General features: G+C 54.4%; 2 protein-coding genes and 1 long non-coding RNA gene across 4 annotated transcripts; 1 reads left to right on the forward strand and 2 right to left on the reverse strand.

The window, feature by feature from the left end:
* Positions 1-2,016: 2,016 nt before the first annotated feature.
* On the reverse strand, positions 2,017-10,466 carry LOC138230190 (kelch-like protein 3). 2 transcript variants are annotated; one of them, XM_069186481.1, is made up of 6 exons: positions 10,297-10,466; positions 10,085-10,180; positions 8,778-8,921; positions 7,811-7,889; positions 6,893-7,120; positions 2,017-5,641 (listed from the first exon to the last, which is right to left on the reverse strand). In XM_069186481.1, the coding sequence occupies exons 2-6, from the start codon at positions 10,146-10,148 to the stop codon at positions 4,186-4,188; spliced, it is 1,971 nt and encodes a 656-aa protein (XP_069042582.1). In that variant the 5' UTR covers positions 10,149-10,180; positions 10,297-10,466; the 3' UTR covers positions 2,017-4,185. The 2 variants fall into 2 exon arrangements, with proteins under 2 accessions (XP_069042582.1, XP_069042583.1); XM_069186482.1 differs by lacking the exon at positions 10,297-10,466 and having other exon boundaries at positions 10,002-10,174.
* An 8-nt stretch (positions 10,467-10,474) lies between these two features.
* On the forward strand, positions 10,475-19,378 carry sars2 (seryl-tRNA synthetase 2, mitochondrial). Its single transcript, XM_069186483.1, has 16 exons — positions 10,475-10,828; positions 11,093-11,188; positions 11,509-11,538; positions 13,295-13,435; positions 13,768-13,822; positions 13,933-13,996; positions 14,428-14,533; positions 15,224-15,271; positions 16,132-16,240; positions 16,947-16,992; positions 17,393-17,480; positions 17,662-17,774; positions 17,871-17,964; positions 18,082-18,174; positions 18,321-18,386; positions 18,980-19,378. The coding sequence occupies exons 1-16, from the start codon at positions 10,562-10,564 to the stop codon at positions 19,109-19,111; spliced, it is 1,548 nt and encodes a 515-aa protein (XP_069042584.1). The 5' UTR covers positions 10,475-10,561; the 3' UTR covers positions 19,112-19,378.
* Positions 13,397-22,154, reverse strand: LOC138230231 (uncharacterized). The gene is made up of 3 exons (XR_011186271.1): positions 21,880-22,154; positions 14,465-14,635; positions 13,397-14,196 (listed from the first exon to the last, which is right to left on the reverse strand). It is a non-coding gene; the product is annotated as an uncharacterized lncRNA (long non-coding RNA).
* Positions 22,155-22,299: the final 145 nt, after the last annotated feature.

Genomic DNA, 22,299 nt, shown 5'->3' on the forward strand with positions numbered 1-22,299 from the left:
AGCTAGTAAATCATTCAAACAAAAAATAACCATAAAATGACAAAATATTGACGCCCCCCCCACTCTATAACCGCTCTCACGCAATGTAAACGCAACAAGATCAGGACAAGCAGATCGGTATTAATACATGAATTATCGATATTAAAACGTGAAGACTTAAAGCCATTATATCACGTACCTTACAAAAGATATAATGCGAATGGCAGGTACAATCTTCAATTCACCTACTTTTTTTTACCAAGCAAGCAACTAATTAAGTTTCCAGTGAAGAATCTAGTATTCCGCTGTCTCTCGATGTCAGAATTGTAAACACAAACCTTTTCGCACCCGTATTCCTCTGCAGTAACCTGCTTCTTTCACCCGAGCGGGCTCCAGACCCGCCTACAGCAGCTGAAGGTCAGGAAGCTCTCTCCTCCTCCGAGACTGTCACCGGACAGCGCAGAGCGGGTCCGAGCTGGCGGCAGCTATGCGTTGCGATGTCCTGTTGTGCAAGTCTATAGATGTTCTGTTAATTGTGGGCGCTTTCGCGACACTGTAATTCGTCGGCCATGACATTTAAACGGTTTGAATCGAACTGTCCTGTAATAGGCGAGTCAGCCCGCTTGGACCCGTGGCTGCTGGTTCGAGCGCCCCCTGCCGCATCCGGAAACGCTGCAGCCGAGTCCCGGGACAGGAGTGGTGGGGGGAGGTGTGCGTTGGGACACGTGGAGTGGATCGTGCGAGATACTCGTGCAGACTCGCAGCGATTACGTCTCTCATCTCCACCTGGACAGCTCTGCACCCTGTCCCCCTTTATAAACGCGCCCTCTTCATCAAAGCATTGAGGAAGGACAAACATTCTGCATGACAGGGATGCCCACAAGCTTGGACTACGACCACCTCTGACTCTGCCTTTATCCAGTTCCGGGTCGCCTGTTTTTAAAGATCAGCAGCACCTGTCAGCTGTTGATCACTCAGGCAGGTCATCTGCTCCATTAAGACAACATCGCTCCTTTAGGGCAGAAGAATACTTATCTTAGCCCCGCATGATCTCTAAATCACTCAGTTTAGCAATTTACCTGTTTGATTGATCTATACCTTTAGAAACAGAAGATTTAACACTGATCCCTCTGGACTGGGGCTCTCCAGGGCTGGAGATCACTGCTCTAGACAGTGATCTGTCACTGCAGTGTTTGGGCTGGTGTTGCTCTGCCTTCTTTTCAAACTGTACAGACTGTACCATTACAATTTATGAATCATGCCAGTATCGTTAAGTCTGTACTTTATTAGGTTAATTGTACATTCCTTCCTATTAAGTCATCAGCTCCATCACTCTGCAGCTCCCAGCTGGCAGCCCCCTGGAGCTCAGCAGGTGTGGTCCTGGTCAGGACCTGTAGGGGAGACTCCTGGGAAAGCTGAGGCTGCTGCTGGAAGAGGTTTTAGTATGACCAGTAGGGGGCAGTCAATGCAGGTCCTAATGCTCCAGTATTGTGATGGGGACACTATACTGTAAAAAGGTGCCATCTTTTGGATCCTCCTCACACCTGAAGAAGGCTTCACAGCCAAAACGTTGTTTTCTCTCTTCTCTTTCCAGCAGGGAATAAACCCGTTTCTTGTTCCTTTGCAGACTATCTTTTGGATGAGACGTGAAACCTTAATTCCTTACCAGTCATGGCCTCCTAATAATCTCTGAACTGGCTTCATCACTGTGGTCTCCTTCCCACTGAGAGCTGGTGTGTAGCAGTGTACTGGTGCACTATGGCTGCCGTCACATCATCCTGGTGGGGCTGCACACTGGTGGTGATAGTGGGATTCTCCATTACTGTAAAGCTCTTTGAGTGTCCAGAAAACGGCTATGTGTCAGGATTATTATTATCTGAACTGCATCATTAAGTGTTTTACATCTCCGTGATTGTTAGGTGCACAGCCCAGGCGTGGCGTCTCAAACAGAACCCGCGAGTCAACAGACGTCCGAGCTCCGCCCCGACCTCAGGGCCCACGGGCTGGCCCTGAAAACAGACCTCAAGGAACACCAGCACGGGCAGAAAGCAAATGTTTTTATTTGGGGGGGGGAGGGAGGGGGACAACCACCAAAAGCCGCTCTTCCAGGACAGGTTTCGAAGCATTTTTACAACACGGCGCTGCTCGCCCGCGTCAGCAGTTCACAGGGCAAGAAGAGGGCGGAGCTGCCCAGCAGGGGGCGGCGACGAGACACGAAGGAGCGCGGGGGGGGCTCTCCCTGCCCTCAGCAAGGCCAGGAGCGCCAGGCGCGGTGGTCCTGCGTCAGGCCTCACTCCTAACAGGAACGTACAGGACAGGAGCGAGATCGCTGCCCCCAGGGCCTCGACCGCGGGCTGGCGCCTGGCCCTTCCCTCTACGTTCTGGCCCAGCGCGACGCAACACTCCCTCCCCACCAGGGGGCGCCCCTGCACACCAGCCCTGCGCCAGAAACCGCCCCCCCCGCCGTCTGGGCGAGTCTGTGATCTTTCAGAGGGGAACCAGAACCCCCTTCTGGACCACGAAGCAGGACGCGGGTTTGCGTGTTCACACCGAGGGATCTCCGGGCATGGGGTCGGAGAGTCCCGGTGAGACTGCAGGGAGTCTAGCAGGTCCACTTAAAACAGCCGCTAACAACGACAGGCACAGCTCAGCAAGTTGTTCAAAGAAACCCTGGTTGTGGGAGACTGAAGAGTATTCTTATTTTTCTTTGCCCAAACCCTGCCAATCAAGCCCTACCCACCCCGTCCCACTGCTAACACGACTTCATTGTACTTGTTTCATTTACTGTTTGATTTCTTTTCTATACACCTATCTCGGTTGATTTATTCTCCACTGCCTTAAGGCAATGTACCCTGAAAGGCGCTATATAAAACAGTTTATTATTATTGTTACTCCAAACGATCTCTAAATTTCAAGAACTGAACACGTCACCTCGTTCAGCTTGATCAAGATTAACATGAGCCACTGCTTTAGAAATGGATTAACAACCTGTAAATCTGGGAGGAGATCTGTTTAATAGTGTTAGGCTATTGGAACAGCTCTGTATGCCAAACTCCCAGCATCACAGTTACACTCTTTCTAAATGAATTAATAATTCATTACAAGGGTCTAAAGAGGATCTAGGCAAATCGCCCTTTTATAGCCTGGGATTTTGACGATTTCTATCCCATGTTGCAGCCACTGTATTAGGCGGTATCCCCCTGCTGGACGATTTCTCCCACCCCAGTCCAGCTCACGGAGAGAGCTCCAGGGGTCAGGGGGCAGGAGCAGTCTTCGGACACCGGCCCCCGGCTCCGCGCACCGGGGGGCAGAGAAAAAACCCCAGGGAAGAGAAAGGGGCAGTTTCGTCTCGACCCACGCTTGTGACACCCCCTTTGACCTCCCCCCGCCCCCCCACCCTGCAAATCAGCCCCCAAAACTGCCACCAGCCCGACACACGAGCTGGAGCGCAGCCCTCACACCGGGGGCAGGAATATCGCGGCCCGCGAGCACCGAGACAGAGCTCACTGCCCCACGTGACAGCGGTCGACGGGGCCTGGACAGCTCCCTGGCTTGAAGGAAGCTGGACAGGCCGGGCAGGAAGAGCTGCAGTGATGTCATTTCCTGCCCCTTCCTGCTCTGGACGCTACGGCGCCTCCGCCTGGAGAGATCGCTTCTGCACAGACCCCCCACCCCACCTGCGCCCCCCAGACACTGCTGGGGTCTGGTCCAGCCCAGCTCCTCGCCGCCAGTCCTCCCTCAACGAGCCGGACGTCATTACTGGTTAGAAGTTTGAGACTTGACGTTATTTTGGAAACCCGGGAGTTAAGAGGCAGCCTTGAGAATCAAAAGAACAGGAATTCAAAATTCACATAACGTCCACTACTGAGGCGACTGTGGAGCTGAGAGCTGGGCGGGGTCCAGACCCCGCGAGTGTGGGGGTCTCCAGCGCCAGGACCGGGGACCCCTGCTGTAAAACACGGGGGGGGCCTGCCTCCCGTGAGGCCTTCGCCCCACACCGCCGCGTGGTGGTGGGGTGGGGGGGGGCTGCGATACTCCTCTAAGCCTGTCCTGTGGCGTCGCCCTGAAAGTTCGCCTTTCTCTTCCTTTTCCCAAAACGGAGGCGGAACAGACGCGGCGGGCAGATCGGATCGGCGCACGCGGGGGGGTGGGGGGTTCGGGTGCGCGCTCCCCCGGGGTCCCCGGCCCCCCCCCCCCGCCTCTCTACTACTCGTCCTGGGTCCGCTCCGCGCCGTGGGTGCCCCTGAGCCGCGCCAGGATGTGCTTCTTGGGGAACTTGAGCGTGGTGCAGCCGAACTGGCTGACGCCGCCGGTGTCGCCGGGCAGCTTCTCGCGCCTCTGCACCCAGCTGCGCCAGCCGGGCTTCCAGCAGTACACGCTGTCGTAGAAGCGCGAGCCGTTCTCCCCGCCCAGCACGTAGATGCGCCGCTTCCAGCGCGCCACGCCCCCCGCGGCGATGCGCCGGGGCAGGCCGGGGAAGACCACGGGGCTGGGGGCGCGGTCGCTGCCCCCCGCGCCCCCGCCGCCGCCCGTGGCCGACTCGCGGCTGGAGCCCCGGCCCTCGCGGAAGAAGAGCACGCGGCCCGTGGCGTCCAGCGGCTCCAGCTGGGTGAAGTTCCCGTCCAGGAATTTGGTGGCGTCGCGGCAGTAGCCCCCGACGGCGCACACCCCGCCCCGCACCGCCACCCCGCCCGCGCAGCAGGTGGCGCCGGAGTCCAGGCCGACGTGGCTCCAGTGGCCCGTGGCCGTGTGGTAGATCAGCACGCCGGAGTGGATGGCGGCCCGGTTCTGCTCCAGCGTGGCGCCGCCCATCAGGTAGAGGCGGCCGCGCAGGGCGGCGCAGGCGAAGGAGCGCAGGGGCAGGGGCAGCCGCGGGCCGGGGCGCCAGGCCAGCGCCCGCAGGTCGAAGCACTCGGCCGAGTCCAGCAGGGCGCCGCGGTTGCAGCCGCCCAGGGCGTAGAGGGTGTCGCCGCAGCCCAGCAGCCCCAGCATGGCGCGGGGCGCGGCCATGGGGGGGCGCTCCAGCCAGCGGTCGCGCACCACGTCGTACTCGTGCAGCGCGGCCGACACCTGCCCGCTGCGCAGCACGCCGCCGGCCACGAAGAGGCGGCCCTCCACCGCCGTGCAGCCCGGGCACAGCAGCGAGCCCAGCGCCGCCAGCTGCTCCCACTTGCCCGTGCGCGGGTCGAAGCAGTCCACCGTGAACTCACCCTCGCGCAGGGAGCCGTCCTCGCGCGGCTTCAGGTCGATGCAGACGATCTTCTTCTCGAACATGCCCTCCCGCGGCCGCAGGGGCCCCCCGGGGGCCGCGCCCCCCAGCTCCTCCTCCAGCCGCCAGCTCTCCTCGGCCGACAGCAGGCCGGGCCGCAGGTGGCGCAGCAGGGCGGGCATGTGCAGGTAGCGCTGGCGGGGCTGGTGCTCGGCCCAGCGGCGGGCGGCGTCGTACACCTCCAGCTCCGACTCCACGCCCAGCCGGTCGGACGACAGCAGGCTGCCCAGGGTGCCCGGGTCCAGCAGCAGGAAGTCCCGCTGGCGCGAGACCCGCGGGAAGTGCTGGGCCACCAGCCGCAGGGAGGCGCGCAGCAGCAGGGGGTCGTGGTGCGAGCGGGCCAGGGAGTACATCCCCAGGCAGTTCTCCACGCTCAAGTGCTCGAATAGGAACCTGCGCAGGGCGACACAGGGACAGGCACCATCGTCACTGCCGGGCAAACAAATGAACTGATCTCACACAGACTGGACCAGTGATCTCTGGACTGTAGGGTTACAATATGACACAGACTGGACCAGTGATCTCTGGACTGTAGGGTTACAATATGACACAGACTGGACCAGTGATCTCTGGACTGTAGGGTTACAATAGGACACAGACTGGACCAGTGATCTCTGGACTGTAGGGTTACAATATGACACAGACTGGACCAGTGATCTCTGGACTGTAGGGTTACAATAGGACATAGACTGGACCAGTGATCTCTGGACTGTAGGGCTACAATAGGACACAGATTGGACCAGTGATCTCTGGACTGTAGGGCTACAATATGACACAGACTGGATCAGTGATCTCTGGACTGTAGGGTTACAATAGGACACAGACTGGACCAGTGATCCCTGGACTGTAGGGTTACAATATGACACAGACTGGACCAGTGATCTCTGGACTGTAGGGTTACAATATGACACAGACTGGACCAGTGATCTCTGGACTGTAGGGCTACAATAGGACACAGACTGGACCAGTGATCTCTGGACTGTAGGGCTACAATAGGACACAGACTGGACCAGTGATCTCTGGACTGTAGGGCTACAATAGGACACAGACTGGACCAGTGATCTCTGGACTGTAGGGTTACAGTATGACACAGACTGGACCAGTGATCTCTGGACTGTAGGGCTACAGTATGACACAGACTGGACCAGTGATCTCTGGACTGTAGGGCTACAATAGGACACAGACTGGACCAGTGATCTCTGGACTGTAGGGCTACAATATGACACAGACTGGACCAGTGTTCTCTGGACTGTAGGGCTACAACAGGACACAGACTGGACCAGTGATGTCTGGACTGTAGGGTTACAATATGACACAGACTGGACCAGTGATCTCTGGACTGTAGGGTTACAATATGACACAGACTGGACCAGTGATGTCTGGACTGTAGGGTTACAATATGACACAGACTGGACCAGTGATCTCTGGACTGTAGGGTTACAATATGACACAGACTGGACCAGTGATCTCTGGACTATAGGATTACACTTTTTGTTTTCAAACTAATAAGTGTGTTTTACTCTTTGAAAAAGTGAAATTACTATCATGCTAGATGTTAATTATCCCTAACACTAAGATTGCTTCAACTTTTCCCTCTGTGTGCGCGGGACTGTGCCACTGCCCAACGACTGTCGCCATAGTCACCTGGAACACAGGTCCTGCAGGGGCAGGACTTGAAGCCGATTGGCCGCCACAAACAGATCCTCAGCCGTCTCCAGGTTCAGTCCCGCCTCCCCCGTGTAGACGAACTGAATCACAGTCTCCATGACCTCGGGGGTCACCTCCTCCAGCCGGATCTCCGTGAGGCGGGACTCCACCAGCGGGCTGGTGAACATGGCGCGGAAGTAGGGGCTGACGGCGGCCAGGAGAGCCCTGGGACACAGGAGCAGAGAGATGAACACCCACAAAGAGGCAGAGAAATGCCCTTCCGCAGCAGCTGTAATCAATCATGACTAATTAACGACCATAACAAAGACGCACAAGGGCCAGTGGACAGGAGAGCATGTGGGGCTGTTGCTGCTGGTCTTCCTCACACTTGGGAGGAGACGTGTGGTCTTAGTATTAGTAGGGCTTAAGGGCAGTAGGATCAAGAGCAGTGATGCAGTCATACAGTATCAGCAGCAGGGCTGTAGGATCAAGAGCAGTGATGCAGTCATACAGTATCAGCAGCAGGACAGTAGGATCAAGAGCAGTGATGCAGTCATACAGTATCAGCAGCAGGACAGTAGGATCAAGAGCAGTGATGCAGTCATACAGTATCAGCAGCAGGGCTGTAGGATCAAGAGCAGTGATGCAGTCATACAGTATCAGCAGGAGGGCAGTAGGATCAAGAGCAGTGATGCAGTCATACAGTATCAGCAGGAGGGCAGTAGGATCAAGAGCAGTGATGCAGTCATACAGTATCAGCAGCAGGACTGTAGGATCAAGAGCACTGATGCAGTCATACAGTATCAGCAGCAGGACTGTAGGATCAAGAGCAGTGATGCCGTCATACAGTATCAGCAGCAGGGCTGTAGGATCAAGAGCACTGATGCAGTCATACAGTATCAGCAGTAGCCGTACCTGTGACAGGTAAACTTCCTCCCCTCTACTATCAGAGTCACGTCACAGAGCTGCCGAGCATCCAGGAGCTGCTTGAGACCTGACAGAGAAATTTACATTTTAAAACTTCACAGGATTTTCGACAATTAAAATGCTAAATAGTCATAGTACCCGAATGACCTAAATAACCGAAGAACTGAGCAACCTCCTTTAAAAAAAAACACACGTCCCATATTATACATAATACTCTATACACACATTTTAATCCCCTTCTGTGCACTTTAACCCGCTTCAATATACTAGGGCAATAAAGCCAACTTCCACCAGTGGGTGTCGCTTGTCTCTCTTCAAAAGAAATTAAAAATAGAAAAAAAACCTTCCCTTTTATTTTCCGAAATAAAAGCAGTGGCCCAGTGTAGCCACCAGGGACACTGTGCTACAGAGGCTGAGGATAAGGTGCAGATTACTCAGTCCCTGCAGATCTAGTGACAGTTCCTAACAGCAGGGGTGTCCTGGCTCACTTCTATTCTGCCTTGTGCAATCTGGGTTTCCCAAAACTCCCCCTTGACTCTCTCGTTTCTCCCGGATCTGCTGAGGAGTGGGAGCGCTGGAGCATGATGATGTCAGGCTTGAGACCCGAGACCCGAGACCCGAGACCACCTGGGTGTAGGATTTGGGAGATCTTCTGTGATGCAATGAGCGATACAAGAGCAAGACCACTCTGACCTACTGGTGTCCAGCCTGCTGGCTGCTGCAGTAACTGGAAATCCCAGTCACAATCGATGAAGGACACAGCCCAGAAATCCTGTAACTGCTGGGTTCCGATACTTGTGGCTCTGGTGCAAGGTTCCACCCGGGACTTTTTTATTGGTCAGGGTACTGGGAGGCTTCTTCATTGTGTGCGCCGGCCCCTCAGTTTGTCCAGGTGTGCAACGTGCGCCCTGTATCAGTGTACACGGAGAGCGATCGCCCTGGGTCAGTTGGGTACCTTGGGTGACGTACTCTCCCAGAGGGGTGGTGGTGTCGTCAGGGAAGTCCTCCTCTTCAGAGTCGCTGTCGGAGAGCGGCTCTCCTGGGCCACTGTCCCCATCCTGCCAGGGCTGCGGCCGCCACATCGCCAGCTGACACTGTCCTGAAAGACACACACAGCCTCCGTCACACAGAGACACACACACACACAGACACCGTCACACAGAGACACACACAGCCTCCGTCACACAGAGACACACACACAGACACACACAGCCTCCGTCACACGGAGACACACACACAGACACACACAGGCTCTGTCACTGCTCACACACACACAGCCTCTGTCACTGCTCACACACAGTCTGATTTAGGAACATGAAGGAAACGCCCTGGGATTTTTAATGGCCACAGAGAGTCAGGACCTCGGTTTTACATCTCATCAGAAGGACGGCACCTTTTTACAGTAAAGTGTCCCCATCGCTATACTGGGGCATTAGGACCCTCACAGACTGCAGGGTGACCGCCCCCTACTGGTCCCACTAACACCTCTTCCAGGCAGGCTGATAGAGCTGCTGGCTAGATGATACACACCAACTGCACGGACAAGCGATCTGACCCCAATGACGAGACTCAGATCAGAGAGGGGAGAGGGCACACAGAGAGACGCGTGGGATCTCTGGCCGCGACGCAGATGTGGGGTGAACACTCCCACCCTCCGGGGAGCAGAATGGGGGAAACCAGGAGGCAGGAGGCAGTAGGCAGACAGCGCCCAGCGCCACGGGCACTGGACAAGCAGGCAGAACGGACAGCCAGGCCACAGAGACAGGAACAGTAACAGAATCAGAGAGAAAGACAGGCGGGCTGCCAGGGAGGCTGAAAGGTATCCAGACACTTACAGCGACGGTGTGACAGTCTGCTCTGTTCTCGACAGAGGGATACAAAGAGAGATACATAATTTTCTCCAAGCCGCGCTCTCGGCTGTAGTTTATGTCTGACGGAGACACAGACCGAGGCGGACAGACGGGGGAGGGGGCTCAATCAGAGACCCACGGCCCCCCCGCACTCTCCCCGGGGGATCTCCGAGACTGTCCAGAACAACACACACGCGCGCGGGGCCACCATCTTTCCTTCCCAGCAGCGTGGAAAATCAACGAGAGCACAAACTGCCGAGGTCTCTCCACCCCCCTCCCCATCCCTCCGTCCCCGGGTTACTCGGTCGCCCCCGAAGCCCGAAGCTCACCGGTGCGCTGAGTCAGTCCGGCACACGCTCTCCCGGACCGGCGACCGGACCGCTGCACCCCGGCGCACGCCGCGTCAGCTCACCCGCGTCCTGCACACCGCACCCCGATCCACACGCCGTGCCTGTCGGTACAGCGGTCGGGCGCATCCCGGGGAATGCGGCTCTAGTGCAGCGGGCTCCTGTGTCGGGAGAGATGAGGAACTACTGAACGCGGTGTTCTGGCTCCATCTCACCGGTGGACCGTCCAGCACCTGCAGAACCAACCCCTCCCAGACCGCGGGGAGGGACCACTAACCTGTAGGCACCGCCTGACTGTCTTCTTTGGAGAAACGACGCCGAATTAGAATTAATGTTCCTTTTAAAAACCCACTTTTTCCGACTGTCAAAACGACCACACGCACACGGTCCCATAGAACAACAGCGTAGTCGGAATCGGAACAACCTAGAGCACTTCCGCCCGTCTGATTGGTTGGAGTCCGATCCCGCCTCACCGCCCCGACGCTCCCATTGGCCTACAAGTGTTTCCAGTCCCGCCCACATCCCCCATTTCCGTATTCAACATGGCGGCGCCCATGGGTGTGTTTCTGCGCGGCGGCTTCGTGTCGCTGAAGAAGCCGCTCGATCCCCGCCGGTTCTGGGGGTCAGCCGGTGGGGTGGGTCGCCGCTGCAGACACACGGGCCGCAGCAGCCTGTACGAGCACGTCCGCGAGGGCTACAGCGACAAGCCCGTGCTGGACATGCGCTTCGTGTGTGAGCACACCGACAGGGTCATCACAGAAGTGGAGAGCAGGAAAGGGGACCTGCGGGGGGAGGACGTGCGAGGGATCGTGAGTCTGTCTGTGTGCCTGCCTGTCCGTATTGAGTGTCCGTCCTCCTGCCTGTCCCTATTGAGTGTCCGTCCTCCAGCCTGCCTATCTGTCCCTCTTCGATTGTGCCAGGCGCGCTGCGGGATGGTCTGAGCTCCGTTCTCGCCTTCGTCAGCTGAGGTCCCAAGTCGACACTAGGCAGAGCAGAGCGGGGCGTGTATCAGTAGTCTGCCCAGGTGGTGCAGGTGCGCGAGGGGCAGCGCTCACGTGCGGCTCTCTCTCCAGGTGTCCGTGTGGCAGGAGCTGCAGGCGGTGGGCGAGGATATTGCGCGCCTGGAGCAGGAGAAGAGGGAGGTCAGCGAGAAGGTCCGGGCCCTGGTGGTGAGTGTGTCTCTCCCCCGTGCCTGAAGACAGCTGGGCGCCCCTCTGTTTCAGGAATATAGACCACTTTCTGCAATGCTGTCTTGATGAAACAAAAGCTTTTCTACCTGTGAGGACCTGTTCAGTGGGCTGTATAATGAAAACTGTGGCCAATGGTCCCATCTGTGTGTGTTCCAGACTACACTGCCACACAGTGTTCATTTGCACTGCACAGCTGTTGAAATACACCAGCTGACGTTTTGCTGTTTGAGCATGCTGTAGAGGTGGTGTGTGGTGGCTGTGTTGTCCTTAGTCTTCATTTCCTTCTGTTTTAATTTCAGGAGCAGCAGGACAAGGCTGTGCTGCCCAGTGTAAGTACACTACATGTGTTTCTAATGCACTTTTTATAGATGGCACTGCCAAGTGGTGTCCAGAAAAAACACTCGGGCACAATATTCAGCGCTTTGGTATTCCATCTCATTATGAGCTAAATTTCACAAATACATATTTTAACAGCCCCAAAAAGGCATTAGAAAGAAGCGGGAATCCCAGCTGGCTCAGCCACTGTAGGCACTTTCATGGATTGTACAATGGGCCTTCAACTCCAGAGATCACCAGTCCAGTCTGTGTCCTGTTGTAGCCCTACAGTCCAGAGATCACTGGTCCAGTCTGTGTCATACTGTAGCCCTACAGTCCAGAGATCACTGCTCCAGTCTGTGTCCTATTGTAAGTCTATAGTCCAGAGATCACTGGTCCAGTCTGTCCTATTGTAACCCTACAGTCCAGAGATCACTGGTCCAGTCTGTGTCATACTGTAGCCCTACAGTCCAGAGATCACTGGTCCAGTCTGTGTCCTATTGTAACCCTACAGTCCAGAGATCACTGGTCCAGTCTGTGTCATATTGTAGCCCTACAGTCCAGAGATCACTGGTCCAGTCTGTGTCCTATTGTAACCCTACAGTCCAGAGATCACCAGTCCAGTCTGTGTCATATTGTAGCCCTACAGTCCAGAGATCACTGGTCCAGTCTGTGTCATACTGTAGCCCTACAGTCCAGAGATCACTGGTCCAGTCTGTGTCCTATTGTAAACCTACAGTCCAGGGATCACTGGTCCAGTCTGTGTCCTATTGTAACCCTACAGTTCAGAGATCACTGGTCCAGTCTGTGTCCTATTGTAACCCTACAGTCCAGAGATCACTGGTCCAGTCTGTGTCCTATTGTAACCCTACAGTCCAGAGATCACTGGTCCAGTCTGTGTCCTATTGTAACCCTACAGTCCAGAGATCACTGGTCCAGTCTGTGTCCTATTGTAACCCTACAGTCCAGAGATCACTGGTCCAGTCTGTGTCCTATTGTAACCCTACAGTCCAGAGATCACTTGTCCAGTCTGTGTCATATTGTAACCCTACAGTCCAGAGATCACTGGTCCAGTCTGTGTCATATTGTAACCCTTTAGGCAAGAAATTGCTGAAGTATGGTTAAAGTCTGTGAGGTCCTATGTAAGCCTTTGCATTCAATTTTATTTTATTTTTTCCTTTTTTGTTTTTTAAGAAAAACAACATATAATGCTCTTTCACATAAACACATTAACAGACATTAGCATCTAAAAAAGTGTTCCAAATAATCACATTATACACCCAAAGAAAATTATGTGGCCGGGTCATCTTTCCTGTGCGAATTATCCTGCCACAATGCCAGTCAGCATCTGGGTACTCAGTCTACTTAGTCTTGTGGCTGTTGAAGCAGCCCTCTGAACCGTGCCTCTCCGAGCGCAGCCACACCTCTGTGAAGTGCGTGAAGTATATCTCGATATCCAGGTGCTTATGGCGCATTCAATTTTAATAGCACACTGCCACCTAGTGGTAGGTTTACGATATGGAATTCAAATCAAAATTTTCGATCGTGTAACAACCTCACCGGCAGTAAATTGTGAAAAACCTAAAATAGGTATCTGTAATGGTAATATTGGCTGTAGTTTTAGCAAAAATTTGGTTGATTATTCAGGGCTGGAAAATGTTTCGGAATGGAAGAATCAAACATCACCGTTGCATCTGTGCAAGTGTTCTTCGGGGCTGTGTACCCATGTTCTTTCAGTGAACTGTGTCTTTTCATCGTTCTGTCTTTCAGCTGCCTGAATACCAACATCTGCGTGGAGCCGGGCGGGATATCCGTCTCAGACTGAACCAGCTGTACCCCCGGCACAGTGAGCTGGAGGACAAACACTACACTACTGCCCTAAGACTGCCCAATCGCACAGACCCCAGTGTGGTGAGTTGCTCTGACATGGCATTGCCTGACAAACCCTGAGACTTTGAGAGAGATTCCCTGAGCCCAGGGCGCGCTGTCCCATTCCCTGAGCCCAGGGCGCGCTGTCCCATTCCCTGAGCCCAGGGCGCGCTGTCCCATTCCCTGAGCCCAGGGCGCGCTGTCCCATTCTCTGAGAGGCTCTCTGAGCCCAAGACCAACTGTCCCATTCCCTGAGCCCAAGACCAACTGTCCCATTCTCTGAGAGACAGTGACACTAACAGACGTGCTGAAGAACTATATTGGCCTTCAGAAGATTTGCCCAAAATACCAACCAGGCTCCATTGTTTTTTCAGCCCGTTGGGGATGAGAGCCAGGCCCGCGTGGTGGAGCTGGCTGGGCAGAAGCCTGGTAAGACGGGATCAGACCCTGTGCTGGGGAAGTGTGTACAGTGTGGACGTCTCAACCCCTGATCGTTCACAATGTTTCCCTTTGTTCAATCTCTGCCTGTTCTTTCGCAGATTTTGACTTTAAAGTCAAAGGGCACCTGGAGATCGGAGAGGGGCTGGACATCATCAGGCAGAGGTGAGGAGTCTGGCTGGGTGAAACGTAGGCTTTAGCATGAGCCCAAAAGCTGCCTCTCTTGCTGTTTGGCTGCTGTGTGCCCTGTGGGCACCATTAGGAGATGAGAAGTGGGGTGTTAATTTTGCATGAGGTCTCTTTGTTTCCGGTAAGCAGCGCCCCCGGCAGTTTCCAGGCTATTGAGAGTGAAGAGGGAGGGGAGTCTGCAGGGAAAACCATTGCATTAGCAAATTACAGGATTTGAAAAGTCCAGGCATCATGACTGTCAAGCATTATTGTGTTCTAAAGTACAGGGTGTTGCCTTGGAGTATAATGCACCTTTTTGATGAGCTTGTACATGAATATTGATACTTGTCTTTCTGCCCCTTTCCCTCTCTCTGTGTCTCTCGCTTTCTTTCCACCTCCACCCCCACCCCCCTGTGTGTGTCTCCTAGGCGGCTGGCTCATGTCTCCGGTCACCGGTCGTATTACCTGCGGGGGGCCGGGGCTCGGCTGCAGGCTGCTCTGCAGAGCTTCGCCCTGGACAAGCTGCAGCGCAGGGTGGGACAGTGGGCGAGCGTCTCTGTCTGTCACTTGGGTGCTCTGGCTGTTCTGCCCCTCTTTCTTCCCTCTCTGTGGGCTGTTTGTGTGGCTCTTCTGCCCCTGTGGAACACCAGACAGTTAGTAGCTTATTTAGCAGTTAGTAGCCCTGTGGAACACCCTTTTGTTAGTAGCTTATTAGCTGAGGCTCTTGACCTCATCACCGTCCACAGCATGGTTGGGTAGCTTGTTTTAGACCCCACGTCTCTGACTCCCCCCCCGTTCCATACTGCCTCCCACTTACCTCCGAAAGCTGGTGGAGGTGGCTCACCCAGTCTTTCTTAAAGACTCATGCAGCCTCAACAGGCAACAGACTATTCATAGAGAGTCCACAGAGCAACAGGCAACAGACTATTCCCATTGACTCAACAGAGCAACAGGCAACAGACTATTCCCATAGACTCAACAGAGCAACAGGCAACAGACTATTCCCATAGACTCAACAGAGCAACAGCCAACAGACTATTCATAGAGAGTCCAAGGAGCAACAGGCAACAGACTATTCCCATAGACTCAACAGAGCAAGACACTAGCCCCTCAGAGTCAACAGAACAAGAGGCACACACACACAGACATACTTTAGGCTTTTTTCATTTTTAAACACCCATTACAGAAAATATGCGAAATGAAGACCCTTTTCCTCTCTTCCAGGGCTTCGTGCCAATGGTGGTGCCAGACATGCTGAAGGGGGCTGTGTTTGTGAGTACACCTCTCTCCTTGCCCCCTGCATCAGAAGAGCGCAGCGCTGACACCAGTTTCACCCCCAACCTGCTCTCCAGTTAGAAGTGCAGCTCAAGTGAAAATGGGGAGGTTGTTGGAGTTGTGAATGAAAACTCGTAACGGAACAGTAGCAAAGAGCAGTTTCTAAATTATGTAGACAATACTGTCAGTACAAGGGAGAGAAAAGAGAGATACAGGGTATCTCCCAGAATAGGGCTTGAACCCTTCCAATCAAACGTCTCCCACCTGTCAGACTATCGCAGGATGTACTTGATAGAAACGTTCCCAAAAAGGGAAGGCAACTGTGAATATCTTAAAAGTGTCTAAAATTCTATATACATTCAAAACAGTGTATCACCTGTCAGGATCTCTCATTACAAATTGAAGTAAAATGATCAGCAGTTCTTTAGGACTTGAAAGTAACAGCCAATAACCTTATAAGAGATAAGATATAAGATCACTTTATTGGCCATTTGCGATTTCTTGCATTAGGAATTTGTCTTTTCTTATACCCCAGCTTGCTCTCCATGAGACACACAGACAGGGAGAGAAGCTGGGGGTCAGAGCGCAGGGTCAGCCATTTATACGGCGCCCCTGGAGCAGTTGGGGTTAAGGGCCTCGCTCGGGGGCCCAATGGAGTAGGATTCCTCTGCTGGCCATGGGATTTGAACTGGCAACCTTCCAGCCACAGGCGCAGATCCTGAGCCACAGAGGCACCACTCCGCCCCGCCTCCACCAGACTACCGAGTGCTCGGTTGCTGGTGTTCAAGCGGTGTGCACAAAGTAGTGTGATGTGACTGTGCTCCTTCCTCATTGCTGTTCCCTCCCCTCTCCCTCAGGAAGGTTGTGGGATGCAGCCCCACGCCCATCAGTCCCAAGTCTACTCCCTGGACCCCTCGCGCTTCCCTGATCTCAACCTGGCCGGCACAGGGGAGGTGGGGGTGGCGGGTAAGAGTGTCCCCCATTGCCGCTGCACACTCTCGCACCCTGCAGGCACGCGCTGCAGGCTTCCTTAGGAGGAGTAAGGTCATCCCAGTCACTGGAACAGAGGAACAGGAGAGGGTTACAGAGAGGAGTCTGCTCAACCCATTGTTAGTTGGTGAATTATTGATCTGAGGTTCTCATCCAGCCATTTTGTTGTCATCTTCTTTGCCAGCAAGGCAGCTTGTTCCAGGCACCCACCACTCTTGGTATAAACAACTGGCTCCTGTTCTAAGTTCTAAATGCTCTTCATTTTCGCCTCTTGTGCTCTTGTGTTCTCCTTTCATTGCCGGGCACAGTAGAATCCATTGAATTCTCTTCCTCAGTTCAATATCAGATGTTGAATGATCTCTGTAATCTATGCCTGAGTCTGAAAAAAGTTGTTTCCTTTAAGCGGTCAGTGTCTTGCATTCATCCCGGTTATATCTGGAATCTTCTTTCATCTCTTTCTTAGGCAGCTATTTCCTTTTTGGAGTGCAGCAAACAGAACTGTGTTCAGTATTTCCTTGTACTGTATGTGTTTTGTTCGTAATGTGTTGCATGTTTGAGGTCGTGCTGTACACTCTGCGTCGATGAGGTGAAGTGACTCTGTGCTCTGTGTGTGATTGCTGGTGCTGTGTGCTGTGTACACTAATGCCATGGTGCTATATTGAGTCTGGTTTTCCTTTGGCAGGGTATTTCATGGACCATGCAGTGAACTGGAGGGACTTGCCGGTGAGGTGAGCCTCACCTAACTCCTGAACTGACCTGATCGGCTCTCTTGAGGCACATGTTACAGTGCAGCTGGCAAGACCTGAATCTGTCCTCCGTTCACTCATTCACTGTCTTCCTGGGTGCTCCACAGGGAGCAGTGTGGCTCAATGTCTGAAAAATGGCACTTCTGGACATTTCAGTCCTGGTGTGTCGCACGGTTGGTACATCATGGTATTGGTGCATCTTAGTCCTGGTGTTTCATACTGGTGATGTATCTTGCTGCTGGTGTTGGGGTATGGCCCCTACTTCTCCAGCACCACTGCAGGTTGTCTCAGTGGTGAACCAAACTGAACCAAGCAACGTGTTACTTGTGCTGTTGCAAATATCGTGGATCTGTGCGTGACTCTGTCTGTGTGTGTTGTGCAGGACCGTCTGCAGCAGCACGTGTTACCGTGCTGAGACAGACACGGGCAGGGAGGCCTGGGGGCTGTACAGAGTGCATCACTTCACCAAGGTGATCCTCCACACCCGCTCGCACACTGGCTGCAGTTTCCTGGGTACTGCCACAGTGCTGACTTGTCACAATGCTGGTGTAATACTGCTGTGGTGCAAGACAGCATCAGTGTTGGAGTGCCAGTGCATTGCACGGCTAGTGTGTTAGTGTATAGGAAGATCACAGTGCCGTGGTGTCACAGGTGGAGATGTTTGGCGTGACTGCAGATGAGACGGGCCAGGAGAGCTCAGAGCTGCTGCTGGAGTTCCTCTCCCTGCAGAAGGAGATTTTCTCTGACCTGGAGTTGCACTACAGGTCAGTGAGTTTGTGTGGTGCATGTCTGTATTAAGTTCTATAGGAAGACTGTGGAGTGGTCAGGCCCCTGGTATTGACCAGTCTGGTTGTCTGCAGGGTGCTGGACATGCCCACCCAGGAGCTGGGTCCTCCCGCGTACAGGAAGTTCGATATCGAAGCCTGGATGCCTGGAAGAGGCAGTTTCGGGGAGGTCAGTGCGACATTATTTCTGGCCAATCAGGACCTGGAAAGGTGTCGATTTCAAACTCCTGTGCTACAGATTGTCCTGCCTGCTGACCCCCCTCCACCCCACTACCCTCTCCTTTAGATCTCCAGTGCCTCCAACTGCACGGACTACCAGAGCCGGAGACTCCACATCATGTACGAGAACGAGGAGGGCAGCCTGCGCTACGCACACACTGTAAGAGGGCGTCCGCGTGTGAGAGAGTGTGAGAGAGTGTGAGAGAGTGTGAGAGAGTGTGAGAGAGTGTGAGAGAGTGTGAGAGAGTGTGAGAGCAATGTGTCCGTCTGTCTCTGCCTGAGAATGGCCCTCGATCTGCCCCGCAGGTGAACGCCACAGCCTGCGCAGTGCCCAGGACCATCATCGCCATTCTGGAGACCCACCAGACCAGGGTGAGCAGGGAAGGGGGGGAGGGGAGAGAGACAGGGGACAGAAGAGGGTATTAGACAGAGAGTGGGGGATGCAGGAGGATATTGGACCCCAAGGAGTTAACTCTCTCTATCTCTTTAACAAAGCATTACAAAAAAACATGACAAACGCATGAGTGAAACCAAGGGAAGCAATATTCAACTGCAGTGATTTAGTAAGACCTCATTCTGTATACTATGTGCATTGCAGCTCAAGAAAGACTTCATTAAGTAACTCCTTGTGTGACATAACGCCCTGTACATTACTTTTGAACATGTACAGAAGGAATGAACAGAATTTCTTCAGTATTGAACAGTTACAATCGAGTCTAGGCCATTAGGCCTTTCTAGCCTGTGTGATAGTAGAGAGCCGATTGATCCAGCCCACCCAGAGAAGTACCAACTTCGAAACGCCAGCCGGTGGATATTGAGAGGTGGTGCGAGTACGGGGGGTCGGAGGACCAGATCACCCCGCCCAGCTGTGCAGGTTTCCCTGCAGTCGTTGGAAGAGGTGCCTGAATGACAGCCCAGTGATTTGTCCTCTGCTGTCCTCCGACTCCCTGTCTCCCTCTCTCCAGGACGGGACCGTGCGTGTGCCGAAGGTCTTGCAGCCCTATCTGGGGTCAGAGGTCATCGAGAAGCCCAGGTGCACCCCCCTGAGATACATCGGGCCGAACCAGCCTCACCAGCCCATCCGCAAGACGGGCTGAACCCCCCCCACCAGCCATCCCGCGAATCGAGTCTCTGCCGAGGAGACGCTACCCGAACGCTGACCCGGCCCAGCCCGAGGGGAGTGACCCATTCCAGGGGGGCGGAACAAGGTTTGCGCTACAGGGAGCCTGTTCCTGTTTGTCATCCAACCTTCACACGCTTTTAATCCAGTCCGGTAGTGCTCAGACTCTGCTTTCACTGCCCTTGTGGGGGAAAAACAAGTCTTTTGTCTCTATTGTAAATAAACACCTGAATTGGACAATAAAGGCTGCCTGGCTTCTTTGTCTTTCGGCATGACTGCATCTGTGTATCCCAGAATCCTCCGGGCAGTCTCGAGGTAGATACGAGCGCAGTGTGGAGACCGAATCGCCCACAAGTCTGCGTGTCCACTTGCTGATCCCCAGCCTGGCCGTGGTCCAGCAGCTCTCCAGAGGCTAGTAGACGTGGTATTGGCAGTACAACACACCTTTCCCTTGCACGTGTTTTATAAGGGACGTACTGAAATGGCCAGGAGCTGTTCCGCTGTGAACATGAGCTCATCGGAGCAGCTGGTGGACCAGTAGGTGGCGCTCTTCCCTTTTGGGACAGAAATTGCAAAGCAGTGTGACACTGGGTAGCAGTTGGTCAGGACACTGTGCTGGGCAGGGATAAGTCCAGTAATGCTGGCGCTGGCTGCTTCTGATTATCGAAAAGCCAGGGGCACAGTGGTATTCGGTGCTGGAGCAGCAGCATGCCCTGTTTACAGATTAATGGCACGCGCCTCGCAGATTGGGGGGGGGCGTGTTGGTGCACGTTTCCCGGAACACAGGAGCAGCCTCAGCCCTGGGGTGCTTTTCCCCAACACCATGCTCTCCTCCCTTTTGTGTTTTAAAAAGTCAGCGGCGGCGAGGAAAACAAAGGCGTCATGAATGCATTCAGAGTGAGCCTTTTGTTTGGGAAAATTACTCTGCTGCAGCATAGAGGAGTGATGTACTCAAGGCCACAGGGTTTCATTCTTTACACTCAGCACTAGTTGCTGTAGAGGTGTTAATGGGCAGTTCTGCTGGAGAGGTATGCGGAGGTGGAAGAGCTCAGCAGGTGTGAGCCTGGACAGTACCTGGAGAGGAGACCTCCTGGGAAAGCTGAGGCTGCTGCTGGAAGAGGTGTTAGTGGGGCCAGTAGGGGTCTGTGTGGGTCCTAATGCCCCAGTGATGGGAACCCTATACTGTAAAAAGGTGTCGTCCTTCAGCTGAGATGTAAAACAGATCCTGAGTCTCTGTAGTGATTAATAATCCCAGTGGTTCTCAGAAAGAGTAGGGGTGTTACCCTGGTGTCCTGGCATACCAATCATGGCCTCCTAATAATCCCCATCTCTGAACTGGCTTCATCACTCTGCTCTCCTCCCCACTGAGAGCTGGTGTGTGGGGAGAGTACTGGTGCACTCTGGCTGCTGTCACATCATCCAGGTGGCTTAAACTGAGAGAGGCAGGGAGGCAGTGTGTCTCTAGTGGTTAGAGCCGAGAGAGACAGGGAGGCAGTGTGTCTCTAGTGGTTAGAGCCGAGAGAGACAGGGAGGCAGTGTGTCTCTAGTGGTTAGAGCCGAGAGAGACAGGGAGGCAGTGTGTCTCTAGTGTTAGAGCCGAGAGAGACAGGGAGGCAGTGTGTCTCTAGTGTTAGAGCCGAGAGAGACAGGGAGGCAGTGTGTCTCTAGTGGTTAGAGCCGAGAGAAGCAGGGAGGCAGTGTGTCTCTAGTGTTAGAGCCGAGAGAGGCAGGGAGGCAGTGTGTCTCTAGTGTTAGAGCCGAGAGAGACAGGGAGGCAGTGTGTCTCTAGTGGTTAGAGCCGAGAGAGACAGGGAGGCAGTGTGTCTCTAGTGTTAGAGCCGAGAGAGACAGGGAGGCAGTGTGTCTCTAGTGGTTAGAGCCGAGAGAGGCAGGGAGGCAGTGTGTCTCTAGTGGTTAGAGCCGAGAGAGACAGGGAGGCAGTGTGTCTCTAGTGTTAGAGCCGAGAGAGACAGGGAGGCAGTGTGTCTCTAGTGTTAGAGCCGAGAGAGACAGGGAGGCAGTGTGTCTCTAGTGTTAGAGCAGAGAGAGGCAGGGAGGCAGTGTGTCTCTAGTGGTTAGAGCCGAGAGAGGCAGGGAGGCAGTGTGTCTCTAGTGGTTAGAGCCGAGAGAGGTAGGGAGGCAGTGTGTCTCTAGTGTTAGAGCCGAGAGAGGCAGGGAGGCAGTGTGTCTCTAGTGTTAGAGCCGAGAGAGACAGGGAGGCAGTGTGTCTCTAGTGGTTAGAGCCGAGAGAGACAGGGAGGCAGTGTGTCTCTAGTGTTAGAGCCGAGAGAGGCAGGGAGGCAGTGTGTCTCTAGTGGTTAGAGCCGAGAGAGGCAGGGAGGCAGTGTGTCTCTAGTGGTTAGAGCCGAGAGAGACAGGGAGGCAGTGTGTCTCTAGTGGTTAGAGCCAAGAGAGAGGCAGGGAGGCAGTGTGTCTCCAGTGGTTAGAGCCAAGAGAGAGACAGGGAGGCAGTGTGTCTCTAGTGTTAGAGCCGAGAGAGACAGGGAGGCAGTGTGTCTCTACTGTTAGAGCCGAGAGAGGCAGGGAGGCAGTGTGTCTCTAGTGTTAGAGCCGAGAGAGACAGGGAGGCAGTGTGTCTCTAGTGTTAGAGCCGAGAGAGTAGTACTTCCCAGTAGCAGTGGAAGACCTGTCAGCACCAGGCTCCCTTTAGCACCCTGGCTGACAGACAGCTCCTGCAGCGCTGTCATGGAAACAGCCCAGTTATGTAAGACGAGCAGAACTCACCGGGCTGCGAACTGCACTTCGCTGCAGATTTCTGTGTTCACTTGCTCCCTGATGACACAACCTGAAGTGGAAGCCGATTGAGAAGACGGGGGCCTGCCCTGCTGTTCAGCCTCTGTTTTAGTAATGCAGACTGCGTCCTCTGACCGCGGTCCCCCGTCTCCCCCACTCTCCTGACCGCGAGCACCACCGACACAGCAGCCCACCACAGGGACCCCAACACCTCCCCTCATGCTGGCATCCACAGGCAGAGCCCAGGAAAGGTTACAGAAGGGCCCAGGCCATCCACCCCAGCTTGGGATCACTGATCCCACAGGCTGCAGCAGCTGTGTCCTGGGATCTGAACAGAACAGACCTCTGGCTTGGGGCAGCGAGGTCTTCAGTGACAGGTCATGCAGCACAGGACTTAGAAACCACACGACT

This window comes from Lepisosteus oculatus, chromosome 3 (genome assembly GCF_040954835.1).
Source record: "Lepisosteus oculatus isolate fLepOcu1 chromosome 3, fLepOcu1.hap2, whole genome shotgun sequence".
NCBI classification, from domain to species: domain Eukaryota; kingdom Metazoa; phylum Chordata; class Actinopteri; order Semionotiformes; family Lepisosteidae; genus Lepisosteus; species Lepisosteus oculatus.

Coding starts and splice junctions, on each gene's coding strand:
- LOC138230190 (XM_069186481.1), bottom strand. CDS start 10,148: ATGCGCCCGACCGCTGTACCGACAGGCACGGCGTGTGGATCGGGGTGC. Junction 7,890..8,777: donor GGGAGAGTACGTCACCCAAG/GTACCCAACTGA, acceptor TTTCTCTGTCAG/GTCTCAAGCAGCTCCTGGAT. Junction 7,121..7,810: donor AGGAAGTTTACCTGTCACAG/GTACGGCTACTG, acceptor CCTGTGTCCCAG/GGCTCTCCTGGCCGCCGTCA.
- sars2 (XM_069186483.1), top strand. CDS start 10,562: ATGGCGGCGCCCATGGGTGTGTTTCTGCGCGGCGGCTTCGTGTCGCTG. Junction 17,481..17,661: donor GAGTGCATCACTTCACCAAG/GTGATCCTCCAC, acceptor GTGGTGTCACAG/GTGGAGATGTTTGGCGTGAC. Junction 18,175..18,320: donor GCCTGCGCTACGCACACACT/GTAAGAGGGCGT, acceptor TCTGCCCCGCAG/GTGAACGCCACAGCCTGCGC.